The 16,921-nt window shown below is 43.8% G+C and overlaps 1 protein-coding gene across 50 annotated transcripts in view; it reads right to left on the bottom strand.

The window, feature by feature from the left end:
• The window catches only part of Zbtb20 (zinc finger and BTB domain containing 20), a 775,725-nt gene that overhangs the window by 68,073 nt on the left and 690,731 nt on the right, over nucleotides 1-16,921 (bottom strand). For 30 of the 50 annotated variants that reach the window (XM_006975752.4, XM_076549395.1, XM_076549383.1 and 27 more), the window contains 2 exons: nucleotides 4,506-4,606; nucleotides 2,408-2,459 (listed from right to left, as the gene is read on the bottom strand). Coding sequence is in view for 20 of the 50 variants with exons in the window: in XM_076549383.1 (XP_076405498.1) it covers nucleotides 2,408-2,427 (20 nt within the window). In the remaining 30 variants the exon portion in view is untranslated. The remainder of the gene's footprint in view (nucleotides 1-2,407; nucleotides 2,460-4,505; nucleotides 4,607-16,921) is intronic. The other 20 variants (XM_076549397.1, XM_076549412.1, XM_015994656.3 and 17 more) reach the window with 1 other exon arrangement.

The following is a 16,921-nucleotide window of genomic DNA, read 5'->3' as shown; positions in this document are numbered from 1 at the left end:
TTAAAATTATACATTGTGATGAGGTGGCCCCTCAACCGGAAAATGAAAACTTCAACGAAAAAGTCAGACAGGCCAACAACAACAAAGAAAAACCCGGGGGAAAGGGGAAAGGGGTTGTGAGCGAGAAAGACTTCAGAACAAGAAAAGGGCAGATGTTTCGTAAATATATGCAAAGCAAAACTGGGTGTACCCTGAACACTTCCACAGAAAAACAGGCCAATCATTGTGCACTTCCTCCCGCCACACTGGTGGAGCTCTGCATTCAAAAAAACAGAAAAAAAGAAAAGAAAAAAAAAAGTGTGGCCGCAGGCACCCGCCTTTCAACGGTCAGTGCTGACATTCTGACTGAACATGTCCCAATTGTCCAAAGAGAACAAAAACATTTTCATCTCCCCACTGTGAACATTTTTGTTATGAGAAAAAGGCTGCTTTAAGAAATAGGAAGGCGGTTTAAGGTGAAGGGCGCCCGGCTGGCCGGCCGAGCTAGCCAGCAGAGCCTTCTGTTTGTTAACTCTCCCTGTGCTGGCCCTGCCAGAAAGTTTAGGGCTGAAATATAGCAGTGAGCAAGGCTGTGGAGGATTCTGGCTCTTCCCTAACTAGACCATATTGTTTGTGCAAAGAAATATGCATTAAAACATATGGATGCGCTGTTAGGTATTAAGCATGTTAGATGCATTGAAATTAGGCAGATCGGTGGTGTTGGATGTATATAGTTCACACTCCTTCGCACATATCGTACACATACAGTGATGGCAATACTTTCTGCAACATATGGAAAAATAAATATTTTATCCGTGTGAGCTCTTATCAGTCTCCAGGGTCTGTTGAGAGGCGAGTGCTTCTATCTCTCTCTCCCAATTCTCTCCCTTCAGTGGGCTCCCACCCTCTCCTGCACATTAGCAGGCTTTCCACTTACCAGCCTGGTTAGATAGGAAAGGATTAGTCAGAACCTCCCTTTGATAAATAATTACTCAGTCATTGGATCAGGATAATTTAGAGCAGCGATGCCTTCCTCAGCCTTTTTGGAGCGGCCCCTATTTCCCTCCTCTGCTTCACAACTGTAGAGTGTCTGGGGAGGGGCTGGGGTGGAAGTAAAAAGCCACCACCACTCCCACCTGGGCAGGGGGACTTAGGAAAACTGAGCTCCACAGCTAGCAGCCATGTGCCCAAGGCAGGTCAGTCAGCATCTCTGAGCCCCCATGATCCTGATCTGCAAAATGGGAACAGAGATCCCTTCCGGCTGTGGGCTGTGGGTAAGAGTAAAGGAGATGAGCCAGGCCGTGCTTAGTACAGTGCTGGCCCAGGAGCAATTATTCGATGGTGGAGCTTTTTGAAAAGTCGAGTTCTGTGGTGTTCATGTTAGCTGTGTAAGTAAGTCATCTTCATTTTAGCAATCTTTTGAATATCTAGGTCAGGGCAAGGGCCGAAGGATTGTTATTGTAGTGAACAGAGAAGGAATGTTAGGTTCAGCAACCTCTTCTTCCCACCCTGGTCTCCCCGCCCCCCACCTCTCTTCTGTTCACATGCTTCTCATTGCTGTGGCTTCACTGAGAGCTCCGTGGAGCTGAGGGTCAAACAAGCTGCACTTGGCCTGCAGTAGCCCATCGGCCCGAACACTAGGGTCTATTCATGACACCAACCTCCAGGACTGTTGCTTATCATGCCTTCTTACAATTTATCCTTTCACAACTTGGCCCAATATTCTCACATTAATTTAAAATGTTTTCATGATTAAAGCATTTTATTATCTCAATCTTTTTTTCCCCCTTCTTCTTGGCAGGGCTGATTTACAATATTTTTCAGTGTCTTTCCTCACTGTAGTCAGGAGCCTGGCAGGAAATCAATGGTACATGTAAAGGTTCTCCTCCACTGTCCCCCCCCCCCTTTGTTTTTTGAGCCAGGGTTCATTGTGTAGCCTTGGCTATCCTGGAACTAGCTCTGTAACTGGCCTCGAACTCAGAGGTCCACCTGCCTCTGCCTCCCAAGTGCTGGGATTAAAGGCATGTGCCTCTACTGCCCAGCTCCACGTAAATGTTTTAAGTGAAGGGAGTTCGATGAAGGAATTGCATCTCAAGGTGTAGATGAGACCAAGGCACACTCTCAAGTGATGGCGGAGCACCAGAGATCAGCAACAATGCAGAGCTGTTGATCTCATCTTTATCGCAGGGAAGCTGGAAGCCAAGAGAGGGGCACGTTTTCTGAACTGAGTCAGGATGGCACAGGGTGCGCTCTGACATTCTCACTTCTTCCTGCTCCCAATTTCCATCTCTTACAGAAGTCTTCTTTAGTCCTGATTCTCAGGGAAGCTAGAGAACAAGTGAGCCTGGGCACTGGAGTCCTGAGAAGTCTCTGGGTCATGCACTAGGACAGGAAAGGGCAGGTGGGTCAGCAAGATTCATTAGCATACCTATTGTCTCCCCTTTGCATTTCTTTCACACTTTTCCTCTCAATTATACTTTCTGGAAGGAAAAAGGAAAATAAAATCAAATCAGTCCTCTGTTAGCTTCCATGTACCTATTTTGTCTGTTTGCCATTTATAGAGCAGGGAAACTGAATGTAAGCTCACAAGTGGGGATTTGTTTGTGTTCCTTGCTACTATATCCGTGTGCCCAGAATAGTGTCTGGCACCCACTGAATGCTCAGCAAATTTTAGTGGAGTAAGTAGATATAGTCATCTCTGCTGTGCCAGATCCTCTATATACATCATCTCGCTTAATTATCACAACAGCAACAGTAAGTAGGCAGGCTTGCGCATGTGTGCAGGTAATTGTGATAAAACCCAGCACTTGCTTCAACCATCACCTCTCAAACTTTGGGAACAGGGGCAGAGCACTGGCAGCTCCCAGGACACTCTCAGAAAGGAACACACTTTTGTAAAGTTGCTGTTTTTAATATTTTTCCGACTTGGTGACTATTTCTTTGGTGTATATAACAGTCTCTGAAGAGTAGACACTACTAGGGTTATAATTCAACCTGTCCATTCCCCAGGGCCCAGGAGAAGACGAAACACCATTCTGGGGCAAAAACAGGTGGGCTGTGCATTTCCTTGCAGTTTCCAAGAAAGATCAGATCCCAATTCTTAGGTCTAGGTCTGTGTTCTCTGCAGCACAAGAATGGACGAGTTGTACAGAACACACAAACCTTGGTACCAGTCCATATCCTAGCCTGACTGCGCTATTGGCACAAGCATCCTTCTGTTTGAAGCAAAATTCAGACGTGAGAAACTATTCAGATGTGAGGATTTCGAAGGGACTCCTTGCACTCGAACATAAGGATAAATTATACAATTAAGTTCCCTGTGTGATTATAGGCAGAAGAAACAATTTATGGGTTTTTTCTCATGCCATTAGGCCTTAGTCACTCAATGTCCTTCATTTCCCATCTTGGCTAGAAAGGTCTGTCCATCACCTACATACTAGCTATCATCAATTATCATCTAAGAGACCAAATGCATTACGGGTAAAAAGACTCTAAACAAAATTCTAGCTTCATTTCTTTGGATTCGAAGTATGCTAGAACAGCTAAAGACACAGATAACATGAATGTGAAAAATCCTATCTGGCCCCTAAGAGGAGTATTAGCCTCCCAGGTTTAGTGTTTTCCAGTAACACAGACTTCTGCAAATCACCATCCCATTAACTGCTTTATACTGTATAGGAAAACTTGTAAGTACAATGAAAATGAGATTTCATTTTAAAATGCATAATTATTTTGCATACATACCTTCTAAACAATTCAAATTTCTGGTGTTTCTTAGTGGAAAAAGAGCATGTATTCATCTATTAGTTTTAATATGATTAGTTAGTAAATTTTCATTAGTTTCCTGTGGATATTGACTCTCCTACCTGTCTTATTTCCTTGTGAGGGATATATTTCTACAGGAACGCCCTGTGTACAAGGAACCCAATCAGCTACACAGTGCCATGCACCCAGAGGCCAGAGCAGACCTGGCTTGATGGGCTGGAAATATGGTGGAAGGAGCCCCGAGTCCCAAAAGGAAGCCTTGGCTCCTTACAGTTGCAAGGAAGCAACAACATGGGGTGTGTCCCAGAGATCATGTAGGCATAGGCAAGGAAGCTGGCTCAGAGATTTGACCCAGGTGACATAAAAGGACAAGCTACTGCAGGACTCAATAGACGGGCACCGGATGAGCTGTAAGCACAGGAAGAGGAGCTACCGACATCTTGGGAAGAGGCACACAAGACCAAGTAGAATAGCTCCAGTCCCTTCAAGGTGTACAGAGATCCAGCATGACACAGCCACCAGGAGATGGGAGACAGATGGGAGAGAACAGGACCCAGGCATGCATGTAATGAATGCTGGTAGCTGAAAACAGCTGCGGGTATTGGGGCTGGTCACCTAAGAGATGAAAGTGTATCTAAAAGATGAAGCTATTTGAACTTTTACCTGCTTTTACACTTGTGTGGTTTATCATCATCATCATCATCACCATCATCCTCTATTAAATGAAGTAAACTAATTCACTGGAGGCATAATGTACTTACAGTAGTTTTCAGATAAATGGTGTCACTCTTCAGGTAAGTCACTCCAAGGCTTGGGCCTAGTGCAGATGTTCATTGGGGCAGGGGACAGAGAGCGGCTGCATCTAGCAGAAACAAACAACAAAACAGCAAAGGTCGTTAAATGAGTAGTCATGGTTACGGCATTCTCTGCTCATTTATTTAGCGGTTTTTGACAGAGATGAACTAAGAACATGACTGAGGCTGGCTCTGCACCTTTGTTCTGCAGTGTTTCTGCTGGCTGCTGGGATGTCTGAGACATCAGAGCACCCTTGCAGTGCAGATGAAGTGGCTTTGGGAAGCTGAGTGGAGGTTAGACCAGAGAGACTGGGACAGCCCCTTTCCAACTTGGCCCAGCCAATGCTTCTGATGTTTTACACGTATTGACTGTTTGTTAGCTGACACAAATTTGTAGAACATATAACATAATGTTATCACGATGTTATGAGGTTTGTGCTCACTGTGGAATAGACAAATCAAGCTAATTAGTATATCTACTGCCTCACATTATATTTTTTGGTGATAGTTGTTGTTGTTGTTGTTTTAATCCTAGGGCAGGCAGTAAACTGTAAATCTCAGTAGCTGCCTGGAGCAAGAGAAAAGAGAAGAGAAGGAGGCGGGGGAAAATCTCTGAATGTAGGTCTTTTCTAGAATAAAATTTTTGTTTAGGCTAGAAAAATGTCTAAATAAAGTTTAGTATTCTTTGAACATTCCCATAGCCTATGTTAGCCACCATTTTACCTCTGCTTCTATGAGTTTGCCTCTTTTGGGTTCCACAGGTAGGAAAGAGCATGCTATGCTGATCTATGTCCTATGTCTGGACTACTTCACTGAGCGTGTCCAGGCTCACTCAGGGCAGGGGCAAAGCTGCCTTCTTTTGACAGGCCGAGCAGTACTGCACGGTGTCCAGGTACATCCCAGCTCCGGTATTTCTGACTCCCTTCAGTCCCTGCCTTGCGCCTGCTCAGGCACTGCTTCTCCTGAAGACAGCCACTTCCCTGGTTTGGATTCTTGCCTTCTCCCTGTTCCCTTTGCAGAGAACTGAAGAGTCTCCTTCCTTATCTTTAACCCCAGGGAGCACAGTCTTGGAAAGTTTAGATTATGATCTGTCTCCAGGGGCTTCCCGCTCACTACCCCGTCACCCCTGACATTCCTGCCTTCTGGGTCCTGCTCAGGGTCCACTTTGTCCCTGAAACTTACCCACCTTTGTGATGGGGCAAGACACTGTCCTGCTTGTCTCCCTGTCTCAAGTCTGCTGCTCTGTGTCCTGCACTCTGCTTGTTCCCTTCTCCTCTTCCCTTGATAGAAAATTCTTTAACCTTCCCTCCGCAGGCTTTGTCTAGAACACTTGCCTGGACCTCAACAGGCACGTCCCAGAGAGCATCTACACTGCTCTATCTAGCTCTTGCTCTCTGCAGTACCACTGACCTGTCTTCCAAGGCCAGCGAGTGACCAGTGCACTCACCATTTGGCCACCCAGTGTGCACACTGTATCCAGGAGACCCTGGGCAAAGATGAGCAGCTCAGGGTCTCTAACTCTTTGAAACATAACATCTCTGATGAGTATTACCAGCTCTTTGAAGTTAGAAACTTTAAGACAGACCTCACTTGTCTTTCTCTCCAAATCTGTTGCTACCCCAGAGTTGGTGCTACCTCTCCTCCATGGCTTGTCTACAGTTGAGCAGTTATCCTGATGTTTTTGCCTTTCCAAAGCCAATCAGCTGCCAAGTTCTTCCTCTGGTCAACTTTCCTGAATCTACTTGTTTTTGGTACCCGCCACCATTACCTCTTACCGCCTGCTGCCAGAGCACTGGAGGACATCTCCTGACTGCCTCTCTTCTTCTAGTTTCTTTTCGTTTGACACCAACATTCCACCTTTCTAACACTGGTACATTAGTGTTCTAAAGCACCACCCGAAACACATTCCTCCTGTGCACAAAAACCCCTTTGACGACTGCATAAAATTTAAACTTCTCAACTTGACATTGAGTATGTAATAAGGGTCCCGATTCAAATTTCAATTCTTGTCTATAGTTCATTCTACACATCAGCAACGTCCCACTCTTTTCCACATGTTCATGCTATTTTTCTCTAATTTCAATGTCTACATAGAGCTTCTTTATGGGTCACTAAATGCCACCTCATTTAGGAAGCATTTCTCAAAGGGAAATGCCCTGGAATCCTCAAGCACTGATTTGCAGGACCCCCTGGCACAGTCTACTGACTCCAATCACCATTTGTATCATTTCTCTCCCCACTCTTGAAAAGCAGAGACAATATCCCAGGGTGGAGGCTTCAGAAACAGCCTTAGAAGCAAATTTTCTCTCTGACTCTCTCTTGTCCTCCTCTGTTCTAGCTCCTTTCGTAACACAAGTCACAGAAATGAGAGATTCCTTTCTGCAAAACAGGAGATAGAAACTGGAACCCTTTTCCTAAGAGCAGATCACGAAGCTTAAAAACACCGTTCTAATCTTCCCATGCCTCTCTGTGTAGGAACAGGCCGTAAATGTCCTGACGTACCTTGTTTGGAAGTAGATCCTAAGACCCCAGGCTAAGAAATGGTTCTGTCCAACGGAGGTAGAAGGAATGTTACACCGAGAGGCCAGCAAGAATCTGAACAGACAGGCCTTGCTGGGCTTCTGTGCTGAGTCTACTACCAGTAGGTCACACTCCTTTTGACCAATCATATTTCCACACAGCTGTCCAATCTCTAGCAAGCTTAAACATGGATGGCTCACCCTGTATCCTTGGGTATTCATCCTGAAGTCTCTACTATCAGGTAGACTTGAGCTTTTCTCGTGTGACTAGTCTTTAGCTATAGTGGTGTTGGCAAAGTCCTTCTATGGTGTATAGAATAAGGACCACACCTCTTTTCCTGCCCCCAGAGTACAATTCCTTGCATATGGATGTGTGTTCATCTGATGTTGGCTGAATGCAATTCCAAAGGAAAAAGGAATCTTGCTTAGAAGGCATAGAAACTGAGGACGAACAGAAAGGACTTAGAAGCTCATCTGCTCCACTGTCCTTGTGATCAGATGAGGAGATTAAGGGAGCCGACTTCTCAAGGTCCTATCCTTGTTCACAACTAAGCAAGGATAACTGATATAAAAGGTCTTGTGTCTTTAAATATCTTTCAGTGCCTGATAAATACCAATAAGCCTACCAGACCACCAAGAGTGAAGTCCAGACCAAAAGGCCAGACCAGAGACAGGGAGAGTTTGTGGGAATACAATGTTTCAAAAATAACAAACTTGTTTCAGTTATTAGCATCAACAAACTGAGCAAATAAATACCATTTTATAGTTCAATAACACCTTAAAATGAGGGTGGATCATAAAAGCAAAGAAGCAGATTTTTCTAATGTTACCAGCAGTAATAATTATGATAATACTGAAAATACCACTGCTGTGATAAACTCAGACTGAAGACTAGGATGAGGCTCCTCGCACTTTAAAAAGGCCATGGCTTCGGCTACAGTTCATGGTGGGAACAGGCTGCAGTAATTCTACGGTTAAATTTATTATAGCTGGTCGGCAGACTTGCCGAATTAACACTTCTATTCCCAGCTAGCTTTGTTCACTCTTCGGGCTCTGGACGTGCTTAAATTTGCACTTATCTTTCTGCTTATTTAATGGCTGCTCCACGTTTCATCTCTTTTTCTTGCCTAGTTTCCTTCCAGGGATAGAAGAAATATTGTTTGTTCCATTTCTCCTCTGACCTCAAACAGAATCATTCTTTCTTAGTCTTAAATGAAAAGCTAAAACAAAGCAAACAGACAAAAGACCCAAACCAAATTAAAACTACAACCCAAAACAACTGTCTTGGGATAGTGGTGCTTACCATAGCAAGTAGAACAGGGCTTCCAGGAGTTAGCTGTCATTCTCACTGGCCAAGAGAGCTTCCTCTTAAACATCAGTCTATACTATAGGCTCTCGAGTACCACAAGGCCTTGCCAACTCAATGTTGGCCAGCAGAGGAAGAAGACGGTAATATCCATCAAACCCTTTTTGGCTGGTACAGTGCAGAGGTGCCATGGATTGACCCATTTACCTTGGCAGCTGCATTACCAGCAAAACTGGGCCCAGAAACTGTTCACTGTTCTTTCTAACACATCATATGGCTAAAGATTATTAATAGTTCACCACACCGAACTTTCTTCTTTTTCATCTCCTGGCAACTACATTAAGGTAATAAAGAAAATCACTGATCAATATTCTCCCACATTGCAGTGAACAATTACCTGGCAATACACAGATCTCCTCTATGTAATTAGGTAAGTGTACATGTTCAGGACACATAACAGTTTACTACAAGTGTGGAATTTATAATTAAACAGAGGCATAATCTTCCTGCCCTTTAATCAAGCCCCTTTCCTTCCCATCCTGCCATGATCTTCCAGTTCTTGGCAAACTGTCTTCTACCCCTATTTCCTTATTTGCCCTCTCAGGTGCCTGCACACACCTGAGGGTCTATTAATCAGTACTACTGTGTGGTCTGTCATGTTGATTGCTTAAAGGGCAGTTATACTCTTAAAAAGACTCAGTGGAGATGACTTCATGGGGTTTCATATTTATTCCCTTTTAATGACTTCCATATCCAGTGGACTTAGTTTTTAAGTTAAAAGGTAATTTTTGAGGGGCTGCTGGTGCCACAAATTCTATCAAGACTCTGGAAATCCAGCTGTCCTCTCTGCCTCTTACATCACCACTGTGATAAAGAATCTGCCCCGATGCAGAACAGAGGGTCACTTTTCTTTAGCTTGCTGCTTTGCTGGTGTCTCTGTACACTGCCTCAGGAAGCTGTCTCAGAGTATGTCATGCTAAGGTGTGACTTCAATGTGGCCTTTGCTACTCACTCCTCAGAGGTCACCAAACCAATGTAAAATGGAAGAGTCCTTTCAGGGTGGAAGCTCACAGAAAGGGCAGAGTGAAAACAATAGCAACTATTTCCTGGCTATCTACATTCTATCAGGGACCACACATTTGCATATATGAAAACATTCTCATTTAACCTTCTCAGCCATGTTGACTACTATGCCCAGGGTCTGGAGGAGGAACAATGACTCAGTGAGCTCATGGAACAAGTCTGTGATTAGGAAGCTTGGAGACCATGAGGCTAGACTCTAAGTGCACCTCGTTCTGACTGTTCTTGTTACTCTCAAATAGTTCTTACAGAGCACAAGTGCATCGCTGCTTCGGGCTAGGATCCCAGAGGGCATCCTTTCCTTGAGAGTCCAGAGTCACTGGGAAGGAACCGGCCTCGAAACTACCAATATGCATAGCTCCTTCCTAATTCCTTTCTCCTTAGAGATGGGAGGGTCTTCTGTCCATCTCAAGTTCTAACCAGCACAGGAATCACCAGGGTTTCTGAGTCAGCATGTCTGGGTGGAGCCTGCAGTTCTGCATTTCAGCAAGTTCCCAGCGGATGCCGACGCTACAGGTTTGGGTACCACAGGTCTTACATCTGATAGTCTCTTTTCTAGTAGGGCTTTGTTTTCGAGGGGGCAGTTCAGCTGAACAACATGGCTTCAGATTCTGGGTCAATTTGTCAGTCATCAGACATTACAATTTCAGGGGTTTCTGACATTGAGTACATCGTAAACAACAACAAACAATTGTTTCTAGATCTCCATTAACTTCCCTCAACTTCTGGAACTTCAAAATGATAATGTCGCAAACATGCCACGTTCCCATTTTTACATTATTGTTATTTTTAACAATAATTATCTGGTAATAATTCAAATAACACCTTTCCTCTGAGAAATTCAATGAGCTTTACTAACCTTAATTGTCTAACAGCAATTCCCAGGTGTAGACAAAGCTGTCTCAAAGATCACAGTAAATTTAAAATTGCTCTACTTCCTCATTTCTTCATTCTAAATGAAGTGGTGAGTCAGTGGTGAGGGGTACTAACGGCAAAGACGCACGAGCTCATAATCTGAAGCACAGAGATGTCACGGCCAAGGGTAAATGCAAGGAAAGAAAAGCCAGTAGTGAGGAGTACAGTGTGTGTGTGTGTGTGTGTGTGTGTGTGTGTGTGTGTGTGTGTAAGAGAAGGGGAGGTGGGGGGAAAGAGGAGGAGGAGGAGATAGAGAGAGACAGAGAGAGGAAGGGAGAGAGAGAAAGGGAAAGAGAGGGAGAGAGAAAGAGAGAGAGAGGGAGGGAGGGAGAGTGAGTCAAAGGACTAAGAGAAGGGAACGAAAATTCTAGAACTATCTGGATAACCTTAGGCGAGTCACTGAACCTAGGTGGATCACCCTTTCCATTTGTAAAAAGAAGGGATGGGTTTTATGATTTCAAGATCCCTTAAAATTTTAATAGCCTTCTGAGAAGAAAAATGTGGGAGCTACATAGCTTACCACCCTGGGAAGCCATTAAACATGTTTAAGAAAGCTATTTGACTTTTAACTTTTTAACTAACTACCTGGAACAAATTCTCAAGTCACTATGAGTAATCCTACCTGATGGACACTGGTGACAACCAGTAAACAAGGCAGGGACAAAATACAGCATGGCCAGACTGACCAGGAGTCTAGCTTCAGCTTCTCAATGCTGTGAGAACCCTTTAGTCTTACACTGTAGCTCACTAATTAACTACCAGTTAATACTCATGTCCAGGAGAAATATCTCTGATGATTCAACGACCTCTGGAATGGCCCTGCCAACAGAGAGTGAAATCATAGTCCAACTGTTTGTCACAGTAAATCTATGCTAATTTTCTCCACTGAGACCCTGATTCCTTTTTTGACAGTTCACAAACTGTTAAGAAGAGCTGTACATGCCCAAAGCCTTACTATTCCAGGTAGCCGATTCTTATTTAAAACAAGAGAACTGGGGATCAGGTGATACACAGTGGCACGATATTCTTTGGCTTAAATGAAACCTCAGTGACAGGATACTCATCTTACCCTCTCCTTTCTAAGGCATTTTAACTGACACCTTTCTGTCCAGAGAGCCTGTCACAGGCCCTGATGACTTTAAGGTCTCTTTAAATTCTGAAATAAGGATCCTAACAGATGCATGATTTGTGGCCAGAAGGTTTCCTGGTTTATCAGTCTTTTATACTTCGTCACTTGTATTATATTTCCTGTACTCACCATTACACTTTTCTGGAAAAACAGGTATTAGGATACACCACAGTCGCTTTGCCCCAGCTAACACACTCCAGGAATTTCCCTTTCCCTCTTCTGTTCCCTCACCTTGATAATAGTTTTGGCTACCAAAACTAAATGCTTATCATGTGGTAAATATGCTTTTTCATTCACTGTTTAACTTCATGTCTTACAATTACTCAAGGTATTTTATACATAGACAAGGCAGCTGAGGTTGTTTAGGAAAGACAGCTATTTGAAATAGGCCACGAAGCCCAGAGGAACAAAGAAGGATGTAACATCAGGTTCTAATCACACTGCCCTGAGGTGTGGCCTGTCGCAGCTTGTAATCACTGACCCGCTGACCTCCTACCTTTATTCCTGTTCATCTGGGGTCCTCACCGCAGGCTTTTGTTAGAAACTCCATCATGGGCCCTATTGCCTTCTTTTGAACTTTTTGTACTTCTTAAAACACTTGATTCATGCCCTCCCTACACTAACACTTAAATCTATATCACCACCACCACCCCTGACCCCATGCTGGGGACTGAACTCGAGGCCTCTGGCATGCTAGACATATGCTCTGCCACTGAGCTATACTCGGGCCCAACACTTCTTTTCCACAGGCCTTCAGTGTCCTTCGTCAGTTACTGCTTGGCCCTCATTCCCTCTTTATATGACTTTTTTGAGGTCTCCCATGCCACTCCAATTCTGCCAACCCCAGCTTTGAACTCACCATTCTTAATGTGTAAAGAGCCTAGTTTCAATGTGACCTCAGTCCATCACTGACCATTGAGTTCTGTCCTCGTGTCCTTGGTAACCTTCAGATTTCCTGTTCTTCTCAACTTTTTTTTTTTTAAAGATTTATTTATTTATTACATATACAGTGTTCTGCCTGCACTGACTGCGTGTCAGAAGGGGGCACCAGACCTCATTATAGATAGTTGTGAGCCACCATGTGGTTGCTGGGAATTGAACTCAGGACCTCTAGAAGAACAGCCAGTGCTCTTAACTTCTGAGCTATCTCTGTAGTCCCTCTTCTCATCTTTTATGTGCAGTATTTCCCCTTAATTTCTTTACCATTGGGCCTCCAACCCTACCCATTGTTTCCATGCATAAACCTTAGTGTAGCTGACTTTTGCCAAATCCTGCTCATTCTCTTTCCTTTCTCAGTTGATGAGCATGGCTCCTACACTGCCATGCAGCATGCTAAGTTTCTGGACACTGGTCTACTTTAATCACCTCTGTTTTTTTTTTCATTCACACTTGATTCTCCCCTCCAAGGCTCTCCTCTCCAGTCCTCACTTCTTGTGCCTACTGGCTTCATCACTGATCCTTCTCTGCAGTCAATGGTACATTCATTCTCAATACTACTGATCATCACAATGTAATTTCTCACTTGATTTTCAACTCTGGACCTCCAAATCCTTTAAGGTGGTATATCTCAAAATGAGTTTATAGGAATCCTTAAAAAGCATCATAAGGGGGAAAAAAGGGCAGGGGAAGCGGGGGCTTTGAAAGGTAGCTCCATTGTTGAAAGTGTTGGCTGCTTTTCCAGAGAACCCTGGTTCAAGTCACAGACCCTGCAAGTTGAATCACAGCCATTTGGAGTTTCAGTCCAGGGGACCCAGCACTCTCTTCCAAGCTCTGCTGGCACCAGACATCTATACAGTGCTCAGAAATACATGTAGATAAAGCTTTCATCTACATAAATGAACTCACTTTTAAAATTCAAAGTTGGGCTGGTGTGATGGCTCCGTTTGTGAAGGCAAATCTGCCAACTCTGAGCACGACCTGGGGACCCAGGGGTTAGAAAGACAAGACAGATGACTCCCCCAAGTCTGACCTCCATGCACACTTGCGCTATTTTCACACGGCCCCCAACCCCACACAAGAAAGTCACTCAAAAGAAAATCTGAAGAAGGTTTTGGTCAAATAAATTTAGGAAGCCCTATAGGCTTTGCTCCCTCTTGTGTGCTCACCATGTACTAGAAAGGTGTTGAGGACCCCATATTTGCCCAAGCTTATTGGATTTATGAGACATTATTTCACCTAAAAAATGCCTGAGGAAAATTAGAGGAAAGCTTTTGTTTTTTATTTTATTTTTTTGCCTATGATGAAAGTCACTGAATATACAATAAGGTCTTTCTGTTAGTACTCCATTTAGTATTAACCTGCTAACTCTTAGGGGTCAGAAAGATTAACACATTTGTCTCCCTAAGCTTCTGAGCACACCATGTAAATGACAGTATACCACCATTGTCACATTCCCTTCTGTACCAGAACTTTCTTCCCATTCAAGGCCCGCAGGAAGACATATCCCTTATGAAACCATCTTTGGGAGGAATGCCTTGGGCGACACTGACCTCTGACATTGGCTTAGCATTTAGATAAATAGTGTTTACTGTCTGCTTTCTGTATCATTTGGGAGTGTGTCAGTCCTCTAGGGAATAGGCTGCCTCATAGTTTACAGAAACATCAACACCTACAGCAGGTCTTTGTACACATTAAGATGTTATAACCACATTATTGGTTGCCATAGTTATTGGAGGCCTGATAAGTCCAGCTCTGAGTTCTGTAGGAGGGTGTTTAGGATGGTAAAGGCCCAGGTAGAATGTATGATATTTTGTTGAAAAGAAACACCATCCACTATTACAGCCATTACCTCTCCAAATGCCACTGTGTCTCAGGCTTTTGAAAAAGACTGGATCTAAACAGCAAAGGCTGCTTTGGGGCTAACTGTAAGACAGACTCTGCCTTAGTCGATACCAAACAGAGAGCAGGACAAAAGGATAAGCAGCACCAAAAAAACACGCTTTTATACCAAGGAAAATTTCTATTTGTGATCATTAAATCATGGTAACCTGATGCAAACAAAGACATCATCAGGGCATGCAGCAGGTGTCTGTAGAATTCTCTGCCACCTTTCACCCATATACTAGCCTCTATCTCCAGTCAGTCTGGAGACACACTGTGTTATGTAAGCTAAGGCAGCCTGGCAGCCACTTGCCCAACACAAAACTCCCAAACAGTGAGTTCTGTCTTCCCGGAAAACTGGTTACTGCCACCACACAGAGAGCCCAGGGCTGGTCTTCCCAGGCCAGTGCAGAGCAATCAGATAGCAAAGGGCTTTGAGTTCTGCAGATGAGATGTTATCTCAAGTAGAGACTTAACCTATTTCCTAAGAGTGAGTCTGTGCTGAGATTGGGGCTAGAAATATAGTTTCTGGGTGTACGATCAGGGAGTTTTATTGTGTTCAGGAGAGTATAGCTTTCTTCCTTAAAAACTGTAGGAACAGATGACTTTTATAATTTATTAGAAGAGTAAGTGCTCATTAAATATGGTCCGTGAAGTCTTTCACTTTCCTCCTTGATTAAAAGAGTGGTACACAGAGGATTTAGTTAAAAACTATTTTATAAATGAGAATGTTTACTTATGTTTTATCTTAAAATAGGTAAGGAACATGTGAAATAGCAGAAATATTAATGAAATTTTGTATCCATAGTTAATAGCCTTAAGAATGTATCACGATGTTGATCAACCCTAGTAAGCAATAATGGTATTTCTTAAAATGAAATTTTGTTGCAGGGGATTATTGGCTTGATGAGAGTACATAGCTAGACAGTTCTCTGTCATTTCTACACTCAAAGTTGTCTTTTTCGGCGGCTTACATGTGTTAGAGAGACTGAAGGTCAGCCTGCCTGTGGGGTGTGGAGCTGGGGCAGGACTGCTATTTTCTGAGTTCTTCAGGCAGGAACCAGCTTCTTTTTTTGTAGCTGAAGTAATTTATTTCCAGGGTCTGGGTGAAGCCCAAGATGTCCACATCCTTCTGGGATGTCACTGGTAGGGACAGGGAAATACTGCTGGGATGCTCTACCTCACTGGGGAAGACACAGGAACAGTCACATGGTACTTTCTTTAAACACGAGTTCCCGCCAGGATTCACACAGATGAGCCACTTAGGGCCTGGGGTAGAGCAGAGGGGAGGGCAGACATTTCAGCTGCCTGGCAAATGAGTGTAATCTACAACAAGGTTTTCAGCAGAAAAGCCTTTTTTTTTTAATTTTAATTTATCTCAAAAATATCCTGTTTACCACCAAACTTTGTAGCAAACTTGAAAAGGAGAGCCTAGACTGAGAACTAGATCTGCACATTCTCTTTGCATCTGAAAAGAGGATCTGTATGACCCTGGTCAGGTCACCAACTTTCCCTAGCTGTAATTTTTTATATATATAAAATCATGGACAAAGAATACTACCATTAAACATTGAGCTGGTTCTCACCTGAAAGGTGGTATTGTGTCCTACACAGTTGAGGGGCTGACATGCAAATTTATGGGTACTGTGGAGTTGGTGTAGTCTGAAGGGACCAGGGAAGGGTCTTGAGCCTGTGTGAGGGCTGAGAAGCAAGTCTGTGTCTGCTGGAGTTTGGAGAGATGCTGTAATAAAGGGGTACCAACTCTAATACCATTCCATTCTTTGTTCCCTTGGCATGCTGAAAACATCACCCAAGGGAAGTTCTGAGAGCGGGTGAGTCCAACACTCGAGTTCCAAGCTTTCTAAATAGAAGGCATGGAGAGGCCTGTGCCTAGTACACGTGTGGGCACTGTTCCTTGCCAGGTGTGTCTGAATACTGGCGAGATCCTAGGGAGGAAGGTCAGATGTTACTGCTCCTGAAGCCTGGTTTTTCCTGTACCTAGCTCCAGACACATGAATTTATCTGGCAGTCCCAGGAGACAGAAAAGATCCAGAATTAGCAGGAGCCTCCTTTCTTGATAACCTAAGCGCCCTGATTGAAAGGCAGAGGCTATCGGAAGAATGGCTGCACGGAGTCGGCATTGATTTCTCCAGCCTTTTGTCTGCGTCTGGTTTCTGTCTCGTTCGGAGGTGGTTACTGTTACTACAAGCAGCATGAATCATGTCTCTGTTAAAAAACAGAGCTTCAATTGTCTTACATAACCCCTGGTAACTGAACATCTAATAATAGCAAGCCATTTCCAGGTAGGGAATCTGTCTACCTCCCAGACACACTCATACACATGCATGCACATATGCACACACACTCTCAATTCCTCACACAGTGTCACAGACAGGAGGGGGCGACGGGAGAAAGGGGATGGCCCAATCGATTTTCCTGTATTTTGTCATGTATTGAATAATCATGCATCATGGGATAACCAATATGTTTAACTGAACTTGTTTAAGGAAATGCAGGAAACAAGCATTCATCTTAAAAGTATTTGAAGCAGCCAAGGGCTCCAAACAAACACACAAGGCAGATAGATTCCCTAACTCTTTCCGAGTGTACAGAA

This window comes from Peromyscus maniculatus, chromosome 12 (genome assembly GCF_049852395.1).
Source record: "Peromyscus maniculatus bairdii isolate BWxNUB_F1_BW_parent chromosome 12, HU_Pman_BW_mat_3.1, whole genome shotgun sequence".
In the NCBI taxonomy this organism is placed as follows: domain Eukaryota; kingdom Metazoa; phylum Chordata; class Mammalia; order Rodentia; family Cricetidae; genus Peromyscus; species Peromyscus maniculatus.
Note: the sequence above shows the minus strand (reverse complement) of the source record. Positions and strands in the feature narration are given on the sequence as shown.